Source organism: Ambystoma mexicanum, chromosome 6q, assembly GCF_040938575.1.
Source record: "Ambystoma mexicanum isolate Mex_15411 chromosome 6q, UKY_AmexF1_1, whole genome shotgun sequence".
Lineage (NCBI taxonomy): Eukaryota > Metazoa > Chordata > Amphibia > Caudata > Ambystomatidae > Ambystoma > Ambystoma mexicanum.
Genome location: NC_090937.1, coordinates 1,122,803,530 through 1,122,823,131, shown reverse-complemented (window position 1 = coordinate 1,122,823,131; position 19,602 = coordinate 1,122,803,530). Strand labels below are relative to the sequence as shown.

The window sequence follows — 19,602 nt, the reverse complement described above, 5'->3', positions numbered from 1 at the left end:
CACAGGAGTGCAGCACCAGCCAATTTACAGGTCCCAAAGACACAGATGAGGGAGCGCATGCTGGGGGCACCCTGTGAACATGGAAGGGCCACTTCCAGTTCCTGGCCCAAGTGCCCAAAAGTACAGAACTAAGAAGACACTTCACACCTGCTTGTTTGGAATATCCATAATACTCAGTTATGTTTATTAGTATTATTGCCAAAACAAAACAAGTTTTTGAGTGATGCTTTATGTATGTATGGTTATAAGATAAGTACAAACAGATGCCATGTCCCTCACTAGCCTTGCCCATTGCACATATTAGCAGAGCCAGGCCCAGGATGGCAATCCTTGTGCTCCAACCTCACCTCAAACTGCGGGTGGCACTGGCACCCACCCGCATTCTCCATCACACCCACACCTTGCCAGTCTTCATTGGGTGGGCAGCCCAGTCGTGGCAGGCAGTAGGCATACTTCCTGACCGGAACCTGGGCTGGAGGATGGGGCAGAGCACTGCTGCATGAATAATGATCAGCAGACAAGGAGTCTGTGTGGCTTTCCCGAGATACTGGAACCTTGGAGAGGAAGGGAGCGGCGTGCCCCTTCATCCTTCAAGGGCAGGTGAGGTGAGCTGCAAGTCTGAACCTAGACGCCTATAGGATATTCATACCCGGCGGAGAGCACAGGTGTGCCCCGCAGACTGCAGGCCACGTCTGGCTGTGCCACGCTGCCACCATTGCAGCTGGGGCTCCACACGATCTACTAATGACTGTAAATGATATCTATTTTGTTTAATTTAAATATTGCAAAATTTTAATGTAAAAATATGAAGTATAATTTAAAGTCCCATTTTATTCTGGCATTCATGCATTTCACTCTTTACACTATAGTATTTAATGCGAAATGAGACTTGCTTGAACATATTGATGAACTGGCTGAAGAGTAACATTTTTAAAGCCCAAGCCCAGTTCAGGAATTCACAATACAAAAAACTCCTACACTCTGGCCGTCCTCCATGGGCCTACATGCCAACCCTCCCGATTATGGCGGAAGACTCCCGGTTTTTTGGTGAAAAATATTGCTATTTTTCACATTCTCCCACCTAAAGTAATTTTCCCAATGCATTCCTAACTAAAGGTTTTAGTCTCCCAATTTCTCTAATGAAATCTCTCTCCCAGGTGCCACAGAATGTTGGCATGTATGCATGTATGCATGGGGCCCCTCCCCTGACCCTCCTGTGAGGCAAAAAACCTTGGTATTATCTTCGACTCCCGTCTCTCCTTCTCGCCTCACATCACAGACCTTGCTAAGAAGGCCCACTTTCAGGTGAACCTACTCGGAGACATTCCCTTCCCATTCCCTTCCCACAGAATCTTCCTAACCCCTCACTTTGCCCCCTTCAACTAATCCAGAATAGGACTGCAAGACTTACCCTTGGCCTAAAGCCCAGGGACCGCATCTCCCCACCGCTAAAACCATTCCACTGCCTCCCGGTTGCTTTGAGGATCAAGTTCAAGACCCTCTGCATCATCCACAAGGTTTTCTGGAGCCAGAGACCCTGCTACATCCAACTCTCTCTCCCTAAATACCTCCCTGCTAGAGGCCTTCGGTGTTCTAGTTCCAACACTCTGCAGATCCAACGCTTTTCCAAGCAGAGAGTGGGGGATAGATCTTTCACTTCCAAAGGTTCCTCTCTCTGGAATGACCTCCCTGCCCCTCTCAGACCTGAGCCCGATCTCCTTAAGTTCCAGAACCTTCCAGAGACCCTCCTTTTTTCTTCCCCTTTCCCTCTCCCCCTCCTCTGCTAATGTCCCCTTCTGCCTCTTGACTGGCAGTCTGGTTCCTTCAGAGTTTTACAGAGCACCAGGCCTTCCTCATTCAGTATACCAATGCACTTGGTCTTCCCCGCCCCTGTCCACCTGCACTTCCCTGTTTGGACCCCCACCCCCTGCACTAGCCTGTCTGGGCCTGCACCTTGAGCCCTTCCAGCCCCTCTCCTCCCACTTAGCTTTCCCCGGCACTCTCTGCACTCGCCTGGCTCTGTCCAACCAGCCTCTTCTGGCACTTGCCAACCCACAGGCCCTTCCACCCTGAACAGCACTCCTGCCCCTCCACTCTCCCGCGCTTCTCGTTACTGCACTTGCACAATCCAAATGTCACAAGGCCTATTAGGACAATTTTTATCTTTCTCTGTTCCCCCCTTGCCTTGTTGCACCTTGAACCACGCCTTGAAACACATTGTGCGTGGGCTCATTAGAAATACCAAATTAATAAAATTGGAGGCCACACAAGCTCTGATTTAATCATGTTTATACTCATTTACACATGCTCATGGACACGCCCAGGTGGCAGGCCTAAAAGTCAGCTTCAGCGGAACCTAGGACATACATCAAACTCTAGGACCCTCATAAAATCCGCTAGCTGAAGTCATGCAATACCTTAGTTGATCATGAATAAGCATCAGGAAGTAGTGTGTGCAAATGGATGCACCAACCGTGACCTACTTGGGCTGATGTCAGCATTTCTTCAATTACAAAACTGAATAGAAAGATAAAAGGATGGCATTTTTTTGTGTGGTTCCAGTTCATATCGAACTATTCACATAAAAACAACAATTAATTAAAATTCATAAAAGCAAAAAAAGAGTATCAAGATGTGCACAGCAAATTAATATACTAAAAAAAAATCTTCAATACTGAGCTCATCTCAAATGTACACAATGGGCCTCATTACGACCCTGCCGGTCCGGAAAGAACGGTGGTGGTAAAACCGCCACCACCGCTCTTTCCGGACCGGCTGATTAAGAGTCCTGCAGGAAGGAGGGGGTCACTCCCGCCAGGTCTGACCTGGCGGGTTTAACACCACCCGCCTGCAGGCAGAAATGGAGACACTGGCTGCGTCATAGACGGAACCGGTGTTTCCATTGTCCCCATCCCCATGGAGCCTCTGGGACTCCATGGGAATGGGGACTTACACAATTCTGCCTCTGGAATTCCCGGGTCACCGGGGTCATAATGCCCCGGTAATTCCAGGAATCACGGAGGCGGAATGGTAATACGAGTCCGGCGGTAACCTGCAGGTTTTTCCGGCTCGGTTACCGCCGGACTCGTAATGAGGCTCAATGTATACACATGAAAACGTATGCACATACATTGGCAAGTTCATGCTCAAAGGCTTGCCACACTTTAACCAAAGTGATTTATATTGATAAACTACACCTTGAAATACAATTTAACTAGAGCAATTCTTCTGAATCTTCAGGAATCCTTCTGTCAAGTGCATTTAATATCTAATATAATACTTTAACATTGTTTTAGAGGCAGTGAGAACATGCCCAAGTGATTCTATAGTGTCACAATCTTGACGTAGGCGGCAGCGACACTCGTCCATCGATAGACCCAACCACCCACCCTTAACTGCCATAACCAGAAGTTTATTTAATCTTAACTGCATAAAGTTGCGTCTCAACGTAGAATTAGGGAATTGAAAAATATATTTCTGCGGTCTTCGATAAGGGAAATCTAAATTATCATAGTCACACAGAGAAGACAGTTTGACCATTCTGGGCCCAGTCCCATCTCTTTTTGAAAGCTCCCAAGAGCACTTCCTGTCCCAGATCCCAGTTTGGAATGCAAGCAATTTTTACAAATAAATTCTCATTAGCAGCTTTTAACTCCAATAAGGCCAAGCTGGACCCCTTAATCAGTTAATCAGTTCTTCTTTAATGGTAACAAGTACATCATCTTTCTCTGCACACATGGTTTATATAAACACATTTCCCCTATTGATTTTCACCACCCTGCTCAAAGTTGTCAAACCAAGCTCTATTCTTAACGCTTGGATTGATGTGTTCCTTGATAGACCAAATATGTGACGCCAGATATAGCCCTCCAGACAGTCGGCCTAATGCTCGAAATCTGTATATGAACATTCCAATGCATATGCAATGCTGGTCACAAGTTTTTGGTGATGCAGCTCGACAATGCCTATTAGGCTAAAGCCAGCATCACTGGGGACAAAGATTTTTAATGAGAACATGATGGATACAGCCTTTAAATGGTGTTTATTGAAGAGCAACAGTTCCTTTCGCTGGATGCATTGCCCAGATGAGAATAGCTATAAACCCTATTCCTATTACCCTCTGATGTCAGAATGCTCACCTTGCTTTCTTTAGCTTTCCCAAACCTCATGAAGTTTGATTTGCATAAGTTAACAACCAACTCGTTCGACTTTGCATACTGCATTTGACCTTGCACTTCTACAAATCCCCACATATGTTGTATCAAAAATTGCCAGATCGTCCACATAGGCAAGATGTAAGCATTTTGTACAACCAAATTTTGGTGGAAAGTTTCAGGCTTTATCCAGAAACTCTCCAATGTCGAGCAGGAAAAGGTTGAACAGAACAGGGGCAAGTACCACCTCTGTTTTACTCCTTTTCCAATTTCTATCAAGGTGGTCATTTCCCCAGCACATTTCAACCTAACCCGGGGGCGAAGTTGTTCTCATGCAAGAGTTGGCAGGCATAGATGAGATGCCCAGGCATGTTCAAACCCTCCAGTTTGTTCCACAACTTTGCACAATCTATCGTGTCAAATGGTGAAGCAAAGTTGACAAAGAATATTAAGGGGCATGGAAGTTTTAACATGTGCCTGATGAATGAGAGAGTTAACTATAGGCATGTTATAGGTATAAGAAAGACCCTTCTGGAATACTGTCAGTACTTGGTGTTCCTCAATCCATTTCTCAATGCTGCGAAGCAAACACAAAGCAAATATTTTAGTAGATCCGTCTAATCGAGACAGTAGTCAATACCTTTTTTGTGGATCGTCTCTTTTGCCAAGTTTAAATACTGGGATGATGTGGGATTGTTTCCAAGAGAAGGGGATATGACCAGTACTGACAATCCACTTAAACAATACCATCAAAATATCCACTCATATGTCAGGGTTCGTTCTGAAGACCATATTAGAGACACCATCAGGGTCGAGCGCTCTGGATTGTTAAAGTTTCTTATCTTGCCTGACAAAACTAAACTTAAACGAGACCTGATGGGACAATCTATGAGGGAATTTAGCTTTGACCCTTTCATCAATGTGGTACTCCCAAATGACAGCAGCAATCCTGTTAGACGAGGCTTTCTCAGATTCCCTACCTTTACTATAGAAAATGTGCAACAACTGTTTGCTATCGTTTTTCCTTATAGCTTTGTATAGGTTCTGCCAGGAATGATTCACAGTGGACATATGATGGTGTGTAGTCCAGTTCCTATATCTATTTTTTAGATTCCTTACCACTCTAGGTTTACTCGAGATGTTCATGTCAGAATGTCGCACTTTTCTAATTTTCTGCCTTAAAGTGTGTTTTTCTTTGGTTATTACTTTGTCAAATGGGTGGGGATGCTTTGCATTCTCTTTAAAAACGGGGCCTGTACTTATCAGAAATATTCTGGTGATGGAACTAATCCAGTTTATGATCTTATCTGGGCAATTAAACCTTTCAAATACTTTGACCAGGTTTGCCATATATTTTGTCACAGCTGCCATATTTCTATCAGATCAGCCCACTCAGTTGAACCCATTGTTCACCTGCACATCACCCACATTTTAAAAAACTCCAGTATGACAGCGCCCTTCAAGGCCAAATTAATGTTTAAGATAAAGTGATCACTAAACTTCACAGTCATCAAGTTGACCTTGGCACAGATTGATTCACTCTCTAAAGAATAATCAACCGTGGAGTACTTGTCACCATTTCTCCACGTCTTTGAAGCCGGGTTATCCCTATACATGCATTGATGATAAACACTCCTAGGTCTTCAAAAAACTCTACTCACAAACAGCAGTGCCAAATGTTTGGCTCATCTGTTAAACACTGCATGAAATGGCAGCACTCCCTTTTCAGTCACAACACAGTCAATACAAGGAGAATTTAGATCACTCCCAAATAAAATGTCTACATCAATGGACACAGTTCTGAGTGATGCTATATTCTCATATATAATCAGTTGTATGAATTCAGTGCAACCGCCTCTAAGTAGATCATGTAAATTTACAAACAAAATGTGGTAGTTATTACATAGTTCCACATCAACTAATAGGATTATTAGTTGATGAGGTAATGTCTATTGATCTAGATTTATTAGATCAAAAGGTCTATGATCCACCAAATGGCTGACCTTTATCACCCCTTATCGATGGATTTTTAAAGCAGGAATATCCATAAAAATGCAGCATCCCCAGTCAGCCAGGTTTCTTGCAGTAATATTATGTCTGATTCCTGAAGAAGGTTACATGAACCCTCATCTGTAAGAGGTGGACCCGGGTATTCCAAGAACATATGGTTATACTACATTCAGGTACACTAGCTCGGTGCCGGCAAGAAGGACATGAGCCACTTTAAATGGGTCTTCATCATTGCGTCTCCATTTTGTCTGGCTGGAAGAGACTTCAGTAGCGGAACTATCGGCTTATTAAAATTTTCCATCGGAGATTGAGGATGTACCACAGGCCTTGTGATGAAATCGACTTGTTTTAAACTCAGATTTACAATGTAATCAATATCAAAGCCCACATTTAAAAGGGAAGATCCATTTCTGAATACCAGTGTCACTATCTGAGTCGCTACAGTGGACTTTTGTTACCATTGTGCTATACCGTTCCAACTGTTAGACTACTCAAACTTCCCACTCTGTAATACTCGCAATGATGGTAAATGACTCAACCAGTCCAACAATGCACTCCAATTCATAGGAGGATTGCCACCTTCGGAAAAAAGGCATGTTACAGTAAATGAAGTCAACGGCAAGTACACAATTTGTTCAGATTTACCAGATTTAACCAAAGCATGAACCTGCACGTGACCATTATTTCAACGCCATCATAAAAATCAGAGGCTGGTGAATTGGCCTTTTTGTCCTGCATCTGCAGTGACAAAATGGATTTGTCAATCATTTTACAAGGTGCCGGATTAGGTCTGGGTTTTCAGGATTATTTTTGGGACCACTGTTTAAGAGTCAAGAGGTTAGATCACCAGGTTTGTTATTGGATCTCCTCAGTTTCCTTGCCACATACTTACTTTTTTTTTTTTGCAAGACGTGCTCTTTTTTTCCATGTTCGCTATAACGTCTGCTATCCACGATGAGTCCAGAATAGGCTCTAGATCATGATACAAGACTTTTCCCCCCCCTTTACTGCCTTCAACCTTTTGCGCCTCACTTTCCTAGAAGACACTGAATTGTAGATTGGCTCATTTTCCTCCTCAGTGCACCTTCAGTCCTCGGTATTCTCTACTAATGGAGATTTCAATGGTGTTTTACTAATCTGCACCGTTTCAGTCAATAAGGTAGATGTCTGGGCCACTTTTTCACCTTATCTGCTAGGTGCATTCTTATTATCATTATGACCTTTAGTAATCCTGGTTGAATTAGCCTTGTATAACATTAACAACTGGTCTAATAAGTAGGTGTGCCTCTGAGATTCACTGGCTAGATGATTGCAGTTTTAGCAGAATTTAGTCAGGGCCTTGCTCTTGCCCACTCTGGTGGTATTCTGTAACCTTTCCTGCTCATCCGGTAAAATACTCTGCACCAGTGCTTTGCAAATAGAGTCCTCTATTAAGCCTGTTAAGCGAGGGGAAGCAGATAGTCTATGATTAGTAGAGGGTAAATTGAGACCTTCATGCAAAGCTCTTTTACTTGCAGCTGAGCCTTCAGAGTTCTTGTAACAGTTTGAAGTCGGCAACTGTTGCACCTCAGCTTGCAGAGAGTGACGCTGGTTAAGAAGTGAATTGTTGTTGCCAATTTCTGAGGATACACTAACCATAACAGCCAGCTCTACGAAATCAGGCAAAGTCACCAAATTGAACTCTCACTATCCACCCATCTCCTGCACCTTAAAATATTTAGTAGTTTTTCAGTCAGCATGGGGAATGGGCGGATGTGAATGCGATTGTAATGGGAACAGCAATACTGATCTAGTTCTTGGCTGTCCATTCAGCCGAGGTGGGTTGTCGAGAGGCATCCGTCCATGATTTGACATTTGCTTATTGCTGCAAATGTTAGATTTTCTCTTGGTCTGCATCAGAGAAAAGGTTCACAGCCTTAGATGCTAGTGTGCAGATCTGTGTGTGAGTAAACTATTACTACATTTACTCCCTCACATGCTGAAACTTGCCAAGCCGACGATTAAACCAACAGTAGTTCTCCCCGCTCTTTTGTTCCTGCTGAGACTTTCTGTGGCTGCTTCAACATAAAACAACTTGCCACAACGTGCATGCTAACGTGCATAGGTGAGGATTAAGTAGCTTCTCAGTAAGTCAGGTAGTCCAGGGAAGCAAGCAGAATACCTAATCCTACAGGAAAAAGCAGTAGATTGGCAAGGGTTGTTCAGCCTCCTGCAGCGACTGTTTCAATTGAACACAACTCAGTGAGGGAAGCTTCTAGAAACGTAAGACTAATTACAAAACATATCAAATTTTCCTAGGACATAATGGAAAACTCTGGAGAGTAATAGGAAAAAGGATTATCTCTGGAAATATGCATCACATAGGGACAAGCGGCACATGTGATCATGTTCACTGATCTACAGAATATGATATTGATTTTATAAATCTTGCACATTCTCATGGAAAGTTATGTGGCATAAACAAAATTGCCATTTTACATTAGGTGGGAGTTATGCCCCTTTGTAATCATGGGACTGGAGAAAGTCACACAAAAGGGGAGGAGTCAAAGATATGAAACAGCATGCACAAACAACATTGCGATATTGGGAGAATATTGAAGATTAGTAAGGATACCATGGGAACTCGAGCTGGATAGGGAGCAGAGCTAAAACCATTTGGATATCTATCCTAGACAAGCTGGAGACAGACGTCCTTCCATAGGAAGACTTATTGCTAGACAGACCGCTGAAAAGGACCTTGCAGAGACTGCAGCTCCAGAACGAGTGTCTCAGCAGATTCCCCACAAAATGAGAAGTCCGACTCGAATTGTAAGTAGAATCCTGAGAGAACTCCTAATTGTCCCTATAGACTGTCCATTGAAAATGCTAGGACTAAAAGGCTAGGAATCAAGCGAAATGCTAATTTGATCAAGATGCAGGTATAGTGTTAAATAAAATGTTGAGTGTCCCATTTACATTGAATACCCAGTGAGATGCAATTTCCTTAAAATACAACGCATTTGCTCCCGCTACTAATTCTAGTCTCTGTAAACAGCATTTTAGTGCAACTTAAATGCAGAATTGTTTTTTTCGTAAAATGAAGTACCATTAAACAGAATCCTTGGCTCAGGCCAACATTGAATCAGACACACCATAGTGTAAGACATGACCCACTATTGTGAAATGTGACATCATGCAAAGATTTGCAGCAGTTGTGAGTCGAGTCATAAATTATATTTGCCTAAACATAAAAAGGCATAGAGAATTAATTCTATTTATACAAAATTATCTAAAGTGTTAAACACCCTCAGACCCTTATCAGACCTATGTGTAATGTGAAAGGGCAGGGGTGTTTTCACTTTCTACCCATTACTGGAAACTAGTACACATCCAGTCCAAAAACACATATAAACCAAAAAACAATACACCTATATACTGAAACTTACACACAAATAGACAGAAAACTGTACACATGTTCATTGAAAGCTGAATACATATATTCCCAACATATTGCATACACATGCAAGAGTCACTGCACCACATTTAATGTTGATTTTAAAATTCTGATAGATAAATGGTGGCGGTCATTGGAGAAAATGAAGATTGTATTTTGATGTATTGAAACAGAACTCCTACGCCTCATGTTGAAATGTTACCATTGAAGTATACTGTGTTGCTTAGATAGGAGAAAACAGAGAAGGAGTGTATTTTGACTGCTTTGTATCTTTAGAATTGATTATGGAAATGAAAGCTTGCATGAGAACCAGTAGTGAGGTTAATGTAGGCAAGTAACATTCCTTTTGCTGCCCAATTATTCTTGAATCTATAAAAATGTAGTGCTTTCCCTGGTATAAAGATAGAGATCACTTTAGTTTGAATTTAGTTAATTCTTTTAAGTACATTTCGAGGTTTGAGCCATCAATGTCTTTTAAGTGCCTGGAATAGTGGAGTGGTATTGTACATCGGGAATCCCAAACTGTTTGTGTTGCCCTAGCAGAATCTATATATGATTCAAATACATACATAAATAGTTCTACACTATACAACTAATTGATAGACAAGGCAGACACTGAAGCAGTGAAGAAGCTCCAAGCAACTCAGGGTGACACAATGCGCACCAGCTAACAATCGACTGTGATAAATGATATCTAACAATAATGAATGGTGCACCAAACAAGATCATATTTGCCCTGAAGATACAGTCTTCAAGATAAAACCATTTCTCCTGCACAAAGAGTGAGCCGGCCATTGACCCAGTCATCACAATTTTGTAGGGCACTTACTTTACAATGTTTTAAAATCAATTTTTTGCCCATCACTGGTGATCTGTGAGCCATTTGTTGGCAGGAGACAAGACTGTTTGGTTAGGGGTCCGGGAGGTCATCCGGAGGAGGCACAGGACACAATGCTGGAAAGATTTCAGAATGCCTGCTCCTGCTATTTCCAGTCTCCGCAGCACTCCCTCCCAGAATGAGAGATTTTCATATGGCTGCTCCCGCTACTAATTCGTCTCTGTAGCACACCCTCTCAGAATGAGAGATTTCAGGATGGCTGCTCCTGCTACCAATTCCCATCTCTGGAGCACACACTCCCAGAAAGAGGCCTTTACAAACCCTGAACATATGTAAGTTTGTGACCTTTTCTTTATTGCAAGCACAGCAGAAACCCTCAGGAATCAGATTACACTGCCATATTTTGATGGGTGCCCAGTTTAATCTTTGGATTAGCCTGTGTTGCATGTCAAATACTAAGTACTAAAGACAAAAATTCTGGGGTGGTTCTTTTTAGACACATTTTAGATTGACACTGCTAGGATTATGGACTTGCATACTTGGGAGGGTAGGGCATGTTGGCAGCATGCTGTAAAATGTAAGAGTACTATGTTGGGGTGGATTTGTAAAATTTAAGGAATTATTTTCCGAATAATGTTTAATGGTTTGTAATATTTTATTATTATTGTACTAAACACATTGCCTTATCTGCACATTGTGGGGGGTTGGGGAGGATGGGGCCATGGGTGCTCCATGGCCACGCTTTCCCTCCAATCTCAACACCCAACCACACCAAAATAATACACAAATGGACATTTGGATATAGAAATAATTAGACTCATAAGCAAAGAAAAACACATCTTAAAATAGGCTGCAACCAGCCCCTTGTTATTTACTGTTAGGAGGCCAAATTAACAGGGGTGCCCATTAGAAGAGTAAACCTGCTTCCACCTGATGCCAAAATGGTTTCCACACAATGGGACACCTAGGGGCTTTTCACATTCATGGGGCACATCCTCTCACCTTGTAGGCATCTGTGTTCCTTCACAGGTTTGGGTCCTTACCCCCTGGGACTACCTCAGGTTCAGTTTAGTTATTTGTAAATTGTATTGGGTCAATTAACAGGTCCATTCCATGATGTAGTTAGAGCTTACTAACCTATATCATCCTGCATCTCTAAGCATGAAGACCAGAGTAGGTGGCACAATACGATAATAGCATCGTTTGACCTCTCAGATGCTGTAGCTCTTAGTACCTACTAGGCGGCTAAATAAGAGCCTACCTACACCAGAAAGGTTGGTGTCACCAGGTGCCTCAATAAGTGCTGCCAAAACAAACTCAGTGGCTTAGCGGAACCCTCACCAGCTACCCATTCAGACTGCACTATGCTCCCTTAAACTCTAAGGGATCTCACCAATTTACACCTATACCTCTTGCACAAAGCTCAATGATCTTCCATCGCTCCCTGCTAATCGCCACTGTAAGGAAGGCATTTTATCAAACAATAAGACAGACACAAGTGATCACAGTTCAAGGTTGTTTATTGAACTTCAATTGGGTTTTAAAAACGTCTATCTAAACCTAAATCTAAAGATGGGAGCAAGCTACGACCATCGAATAATAATAACGCAGTCCTAGTTGTGTCTTGTCAAAATATAGGACCTATACAAATAAACTTATTGCCAATCCTTACTTTTAAATACAAATAATGTGGGAAACCATTTTATGCAAAACAAAAAAGTGTTAAAGAAATAATATGTCATGATAGTCAAGCCGTTGGCTTCCCTTTCCCACGTTTTCAGCACGGGACAAGGTGACACACTCGAGTTTACCACAGTCTCTGGCTTCCATAGCATAAGGGTGCAGTTGAAAACTTAAACATCATGGTCTTCTGTGCCAAAGTCTCTTTGCATTCAAAGTCTCTTTTTCAGAGGACCTGATGCAATACGACAAACAACAAAGTTCCTTTCTCCTTAGGGTTTCACACGTACAAGTTCTCGGGCGATTTTCTGTTCAGCCTGGATCCCCGTCCATCAGGCTCAGACCCACTTCAACCTTTCAATTGTTCTCCCTCTGCTGGGCTTGGACCAACTTTATCAACTTTGCCACAAATGTCCTTTACTGTATCAACATCTAAGAATTTCGATTGTGCGCTAGGATTTACTTGACCCGTCGCAGGGCCACTTTCATTCACAATTCTCTACAACTCTTTCACCTGGATACCTTACATAGACCCTTGATTGAGTACCCACATGGTACCGGATCACTCTGTCAAAGGAATTGTATCTTTGTTTCAAGGTTCAATCAGTTATCAGAAGTTCAACTTTACTTGCGTCTTTTATTGCACGTATTTCTTACAATGTTCGTACCAGCGCTCACCATACAATGCAGCTGCTTGCATCCTTGGCTTCAACACAGACTGGTCTTGTATCAGTCTCTCTAACTCACGAGCTGTGTTGACTTCACCAACACTGCTTTGTTCTTGGAGCCAAGGACAGTACCACGGCGGGTAATTCTCCCCGCCTTGATTGATGTGGGAGGGCCCCAGGTATCTCTGACACAAAATGCAGGATTATTCACCCTGTTTTCCTGGTCTTACACTTTCCAATCTCGAGGGCTCACGAAAGCAATGGTTCCTTGTCAAAAAGGAGAAGGGAACCTCCACCCTTGCAAACCCCTTCTGTTTCGCCATCTTTCTCCTCTTGTTAAACTGCCATCTTGCAACTGCTGTTTCCTTGTGTGCTTTGCCTCGCTCAGAGTGTGCCCTCATACTCCACCTTTTATCCGTGTGGGTATACTTGATGCAAGTCGTGTGTTTGATGGTCAGTAATTGCCTGACCTTGCCTGACCCTTGTATTGACAGGTCAGGTATACGGCTCAGTTGTTAGTCCGTTTTCTCTCATAGTGGGCTGTCCTTGAGAAAGTGTTTGTGTTGTAAAGGTGGGGGGGGGGGTTGGATTTCTTAAATAACCTACTTGGTAGTATGTGGGAAAGGTGTTATAAAGAAGGGGATACCGCATCTCACCATCCGGTGTCCCACTCCCCGAAGACCACTCAGCCAGGTGATCCTCCGCACTTGTCCACCCCCAGGAACTGGATCCAAAAGCGATGGCTGTATCCTGGCCACCTGGATGACAGATCCCCGGGGACTAGTGGGTGAGACACCTTCTGGTTTCTCACACCACAAAGTGGCAATCTCATAGGCACATTTGGCAAAACAAATAAAACGTGGGATAAGAACATCTCATGCTTGAAAACCATTTTGGCCCTCATGGAGCCCAGCTGTTTCTTGCCAGGGCCAAAAAAATCTCATCTCGAAAACCCTTGGGGTAAGGTAGGTGAGGGGGGAATTCTCCCATGGCCTCATTATGGTGATCAGCTTCGGCAAAAGGACAGCTGCATTAGTTGAGTGTTGATAGGGAATTCCCTGTGGTAGTTTAACCAGAGGGCAAATGTAGCACTTACACCAGTTCGAAGGACAGCACACTTGCATTACAGGAAAGACCATATACAGGAATATCCATGCTTGAGAGTAAGTGAGTCATCCTTGGACCTTCAATGGGCAATGGCATTTTTCAAGGACAATGAAAATCAAGACTTCATGTTTGGAGGACAAAAAGGCAATATGGGGATGGAGTAAAATATCCATTGACAAGAGATGCTGTCCGTTATGTTCAGTAGGTAACATTGAAATCTGAAACATTTAATATTACACTGTATGAGAACAACTGGTCTACGAGTGAAATATTATTCCAGGTATGATATGCCCAACATGAACGAGGCAAACAAATTGAATAACTGGAACAGAATTATTAAATGTAATGATATAGAATTAATACATGGTTAACTGTGGTATTTGATTGAAGAACTGTTACCCAGGTGTACAAGATGATAGAGATATAATCTATCATGTATTAATGATGGCTGAAGTATTTGATCTTAGTTTAAATCTACCATGAATTTGAATTTACAGATAGATATGGCCCTTTTATTTACTATCCAAATCACAGTGAATATTTTTAGATAAATGTATAACATCTGTTTGAGAAATGTTATGGTGCTATTTCATATAGAAGAACAAGTTTGCATGGCTTGTCCGTTTGATACAAGAAACCCATGGCAAGATATGAACAACTGGAGGAAGAGGATTCCACCCAAGAACCACACAGGCAATCCTGAATCTGAAATGCTGCAAGATCTTCAAATCCTGTGAGATTCCCAAATCCTGGGAGGTCATAAGAGATTTCAATGTTACATCAGGACCCCTTCAGCATGTGTCAGACATACATTGGGGATCCTGCCTGGTACCTCCATCTTCGCCACTTGAACTGCAACCTGGATGCTGGAAGAAAACCTGCAAGGTGGAGAGACTAACATTGAGAAAATACTCACTGGAAATTGCTCCATTTGCTGCTTTTTGGTATTTCTCCTATTCTTCTGGAAATCTTGTCTAATGTCAGCCACAGCTCCATCTCTGGGTACCTGCAAAGAATGAAAGAGAAGATCACTAAATTAGGAGCAACCAACCCTTATGCTAGGAAAGTATAAGCACAACACAAGCTTGGAATCCCCCATTGAAGGATGTCTTTTCCAACCCCTTCTACAAGCCTTGAAGCTTATAAGCTTGATGTCCGACATGGCCCCATAGAGTAGAATAAGGATCCACTGTGTGTTTGTGAACAAAAGCGTGCCAACTTCCCCTGGAAATGAGGTTGCCATGAAGTTCAATGCCAATCTCTCAAGCACTCAGGACTGCAAACCCAAAAAGGTACATATATGTGTTGGGTATAGGAGTGGTCAACTTCGAGAACTGGGCATCAATCACTTCTATACTCATTACAGATACTTGGGAGGAGATCACGGAAGGATCCTAAAACCCTCTTCACACTTGCCTCCTCTCAAACTCACAAGTTGTCTCACTTCAGCTTTTTGAACCCCGTGGAGATCAGGTAGTGATAGCACTGTACGTTATTCCTCTCAAAAATATCGCAAGACCAAGAAACTCTGCCGTGTCCCTAGGAGTGGTGCTGAACAAATAGGGCACGACAGATGCTTCCACAATCCTGAATTAATGTGTTCCATACCTGGTTGGGTGCAAACCAATATAACCCCCCAGCCCACAGTACTGTGCTAAACTGATAGACACTTACCAGTCTCCCATCCTGGTGTACCAGCAGGCCTCCCATGCTTGTTGGTTGTAACAGCCAATAATCCCCTGTTACCAATAAAGGACACCACCCCATTCTGTATTAGCTTTCAACAAGACCTATGCTCCCTTCCCTCTCGGGTCAATTTTTGACATCTTGAAATGCATCCTGTACACCACCTCCAGCCAACACCCCTCCCTGACACTGTCAGTTTTATGAACCACCAGCTTTCTAATACTAGCAACTCCAAAAATACCAGTTAATAAGTGGATCCCTGAACACTTTCTGAAAGCTGTGCAAAGTTCATTCAAAAATAACGAATAATAGCCCCTATCCTAGCCTGACCGGTCATTGTCTTCCTGCCCTAATAGCCATTTGGAATGCACTGCCTCCACCATGCCTAAGGTATGAAGTTGATTGCTGCCATCCATGACCTCCATCTCCCTTTTTCACATGCTCATAAAATAAAATCCATTGATGTTTCCTCCTTAAGCCAATATGCAATGCCCAGACACTCCAGATTGTACCAGCACCTAGATTAACCAATACCAGTCTCATTTCTAGCAATTGTGACTTTGGATGGTGCATTCAGTGCCAGGACATTCACTTGTGGGAGCGAACATTTTAAATGCCGGGTCGGCCTCTGGCATGAGATTTCACCACTGAAAATTAGACAAAACATCAGCGATATCATTCTTGCAACCTTTAACAAATGTTGTAGTGAAGTTGAACTTCTTCTCCAAACAAAGAAAACCAATGCCTCCAACTGTCATATTATATGCAGACATTGTACATACTGTCTATTCAACACCTGTTCAATAGCCCAACTGTTGGACCAAAGCACTCTGTTAGCCAGCTAGTCCCACTAATTGGTGATAGCTACCACATGAGAAAAACACAAGGAAGTTAATGTTAGTAGCCAACTCTCTTCACCTCGAGCTCTCAGGCAATTCCATGGTATTCTATTTCCACAGAATGATGTATAACACAGTGCTCCCTTGCACATCTATGAAGAGTTCCATTTAAACATTCTGTTCTGGGCCCCCTCCACAGGAAGACCCTGTTGTAATTAATCAAGAACTCGTTCCATATTTCTTTGTCATCCTTCACCTCTGTCATCATTCTGGTTATGTGATGCATGTGCTTTAACCCAACAGTGTCCTTCACCAATCCTTGCAAAATCAACCACCCCAGTGGCATCCCTTTTGTGGAAAAATTGAGCTGTCCTTCGAGGGTCTGCAACAGTCTTTTTTGCTCTCTAGGCAAACTTTCATGGCCTTCCGAAGGTTCCTGAGCCTTTGTATCCAGCTTTATTCCCAGGAAGTAAAAACAGAGGATGGGTCACTCACATTTATCATGCACTGAAGAGACTCCAAGCCACCAAGTCAATTTTCTGGAAGTAACTACCAGCCTGGAGCATGTGACCTCACCCGCATGCCACAGAAACAGGAAGTCTTAATAATGCAAGACCACTTTGAGTACACTCTCTTGTTCACAGCTTTATGCATCAGAGTTCAGTACATTTCTTGAACACGGTACATGACATTAAGTAAACATGACATTAAGTAAACCGTTGGTAAACAGTGTTCATACTGGCACTAGCTGTCACCCTCAAAACCCATCAGCATGTGGGTCTGGGGGAACTGATAGCAACTTAAATGCTGATTTTATGTCTGGTTTCAGTAGCAAAACCCCCCAACTCTGATACTGCAGTGGGTATAGTGAGGGAGAACAAAGGAGGTGCAAGATATTGTACATGTTGCAGGATGTTTTAATCAGGTGACCATCATTTCGGAAAATGTTCCACCACAAATCAGGCAAGCACAATTTTCATTTAACAAGGCTCTTATTATGAACCTGGAACATGCTAGTTTAACAGTGCTAATTCCCCTTTTGGGACAAAAAACATGCAGATTATTTAGAAAAGAAATAATCAACTAATCAAATCAGCTTAAAATATAAACAAAGAATACATTTTTACCATTCTCTATGAAATTCAGATGTCAATCATTACTACAATAATGAATGAACAATACAACGGTCAATTCAATTGTCATAGCTGCAATTAACTTAGACATAGACTTTTGAAAAGCTCCCGTCACCATATGTATATTTGGTTTACCCTGAGTGCACAGTGACCATGGGTTGAAAAGTAAATGAGGGTTCAGGGTAAAGCTTTCATTTGATAGGAAACAGTAAAATCAGAACATCCCTATCTAAAGCTCTCTAATTTTCATTTGTTGAATGTAAATCCCTCCTTTTTACTCAATATGTATGGCAGTATTTCGAAGAGCATTTCAGAAAAAACTAAATGTAAAGACAAGCTGCTTGACATTTCTGTAAGCAAGGGGTTTCCAAAAAGAAAAACGTATATTTAAATGTGTATAATGCTGGGTTCCCTGGAATGATGTTTCCATGGTATTAATGTGTACATTTGTCATTTTTCAATGGGCAATATGAAGTAGGACAAGTGGGTGGCAGTACAAAACCCTTTTCTGGTTCAGAGCCAGGAACATGACTCTGCTGAGTGATATAACCAGGGAATTACTTCAAAATGTTATTTGGCTCCCAGTCTGTACCTCAGCCATATTTTTATTGGTTTCTAGATACCTACCTGGCAACCTATGTTAAGGTTACTTACCCATATATTTACAGGGAGACTTGGTTCCCATTGGACCCATATCACATTGTCAAACTACTCTAACCTACCTAATATCACAGGATTCAGATGGTAAGCACTTGTGACTTATGTAGAACATTAGTCTACTATAGAATTTGACACTCATTATGATCTGAAAAGATATATTTGATGCCATGAGTTCCTTAGAACATGAAGGGATGATAGCAGTGGTATACTGAACTGAGAACCATTATAACCCTGAGGATTTGGCACTATGTGGATTTAAGAGAAGGTTAACACATTTTACATACACATTTCACTTCTGCAGTTTAACAAGTACTAATGGAATACCATTAATATTTGAATTCCCTCAGACCCAGGATCATTACAAACCATATGGTTCTTTAATGAATCTGGAAATTATGTTGAAACTAATAAAGGACCTAACATTGTATTAGCCCGATGATGTTCAGAATTTTATATGCTGGTAATCCATGTAAATTGCTATTAACAATTGGTATGAATAGATTTACTGTTTAGAATGTATTGAGCGTAACATGAGATTTATTTTGACTTTTTTGTAGATTTATATTTCATCTACCTGCCCCTGATGACGAGTTGTACTCGAAACGCATTGGGCTATATTTATTTGAACTATTTAATGGTCATTTGAATTACTTGATGAATTGTTTGCACAGTTCTCAACAAACCATTGTCCATAATTGAAGAGTCGCTAAGAGTGGATCTAATATTTATGCAAGTTGTGAAGTTGTTGAGTAGGCTAACTATTGGTGACTGACTCACCCTCTCAAAAGAGTTTGGCTTATTTTAGGCCTCAGACAGTGTGCAGGGGACGTTAGTTTCCCAAATAGGGAACTTGTTACTTGTTCTCATTGGTTCACAACCTATATGCCAAGGTTGTTGGTTTCTCCCTGCAGCTAGAAAATTATTAACAGTTAGTCATAATCACTTTATCTTACTGAAAGTCTACCTAATTAGGTGTACATGGTGTAAATAGAGGTTTGATATAAAGATTGACGCCTGGCTACAGGACTTGGAAACCAGAGAGATGGTATTCGCAACTAAACTCGATGACCTTGAGAATAGAGAAAGGAGATGAAACCTAAGAATCTTGGGATTTAAAGAAAATCCAGGTGAATCAATGCTCTCGCTGGAAGGTCTGGTCTGCTTGTTGCTGACTTCTTTGTTTCAGGAGGTGGCCCTTCTTTACTTTGTGTTTGTAAGGGTCCATAGAGGCGGGGTGGCCCCAGGAAGGCCACGTTCACTGTTGGTCAAGTGCCACTACTTTGCCCAAAAGCAAATGATAATTCAAAAGAACAAGAGAAAAGGAGCTGATAATGTATGAAGGATCAGTAATTCAAATCTACCAGGACCGGTCTACTTTAACCTTGAACAAACAT

The 19,602-nt window shown here is 42.1% G+C and overlaps 1 protein-coding gene across 4 annotated transcripts in view; it reads right to left on the bottom strand.

Moving 5' to 3' along the window:
* The window catches only part of CORIN (corin, serine peptidase), a 1,135,185-nt gene that overhangs the window by 977,351 nt on the left and 138,232 nt on the right, over positions 1 to 19,602 (bottom strand). For all 4 annotated transcript variants that reach the window (XM_069631711.1, XM_069631714.1, XM_069631713.1 and 1 more), the window contains exon 2: positions 14,807 to 14,896. In XM_069631711.1, coding sequence (XP_069487812.1) covers positions 14,807 to 14,896 — 90 coding nt within the window. The remainder of the gene's footprint in view (positions 1 to 14,806; positions 14,897 to 19,602) is intronic.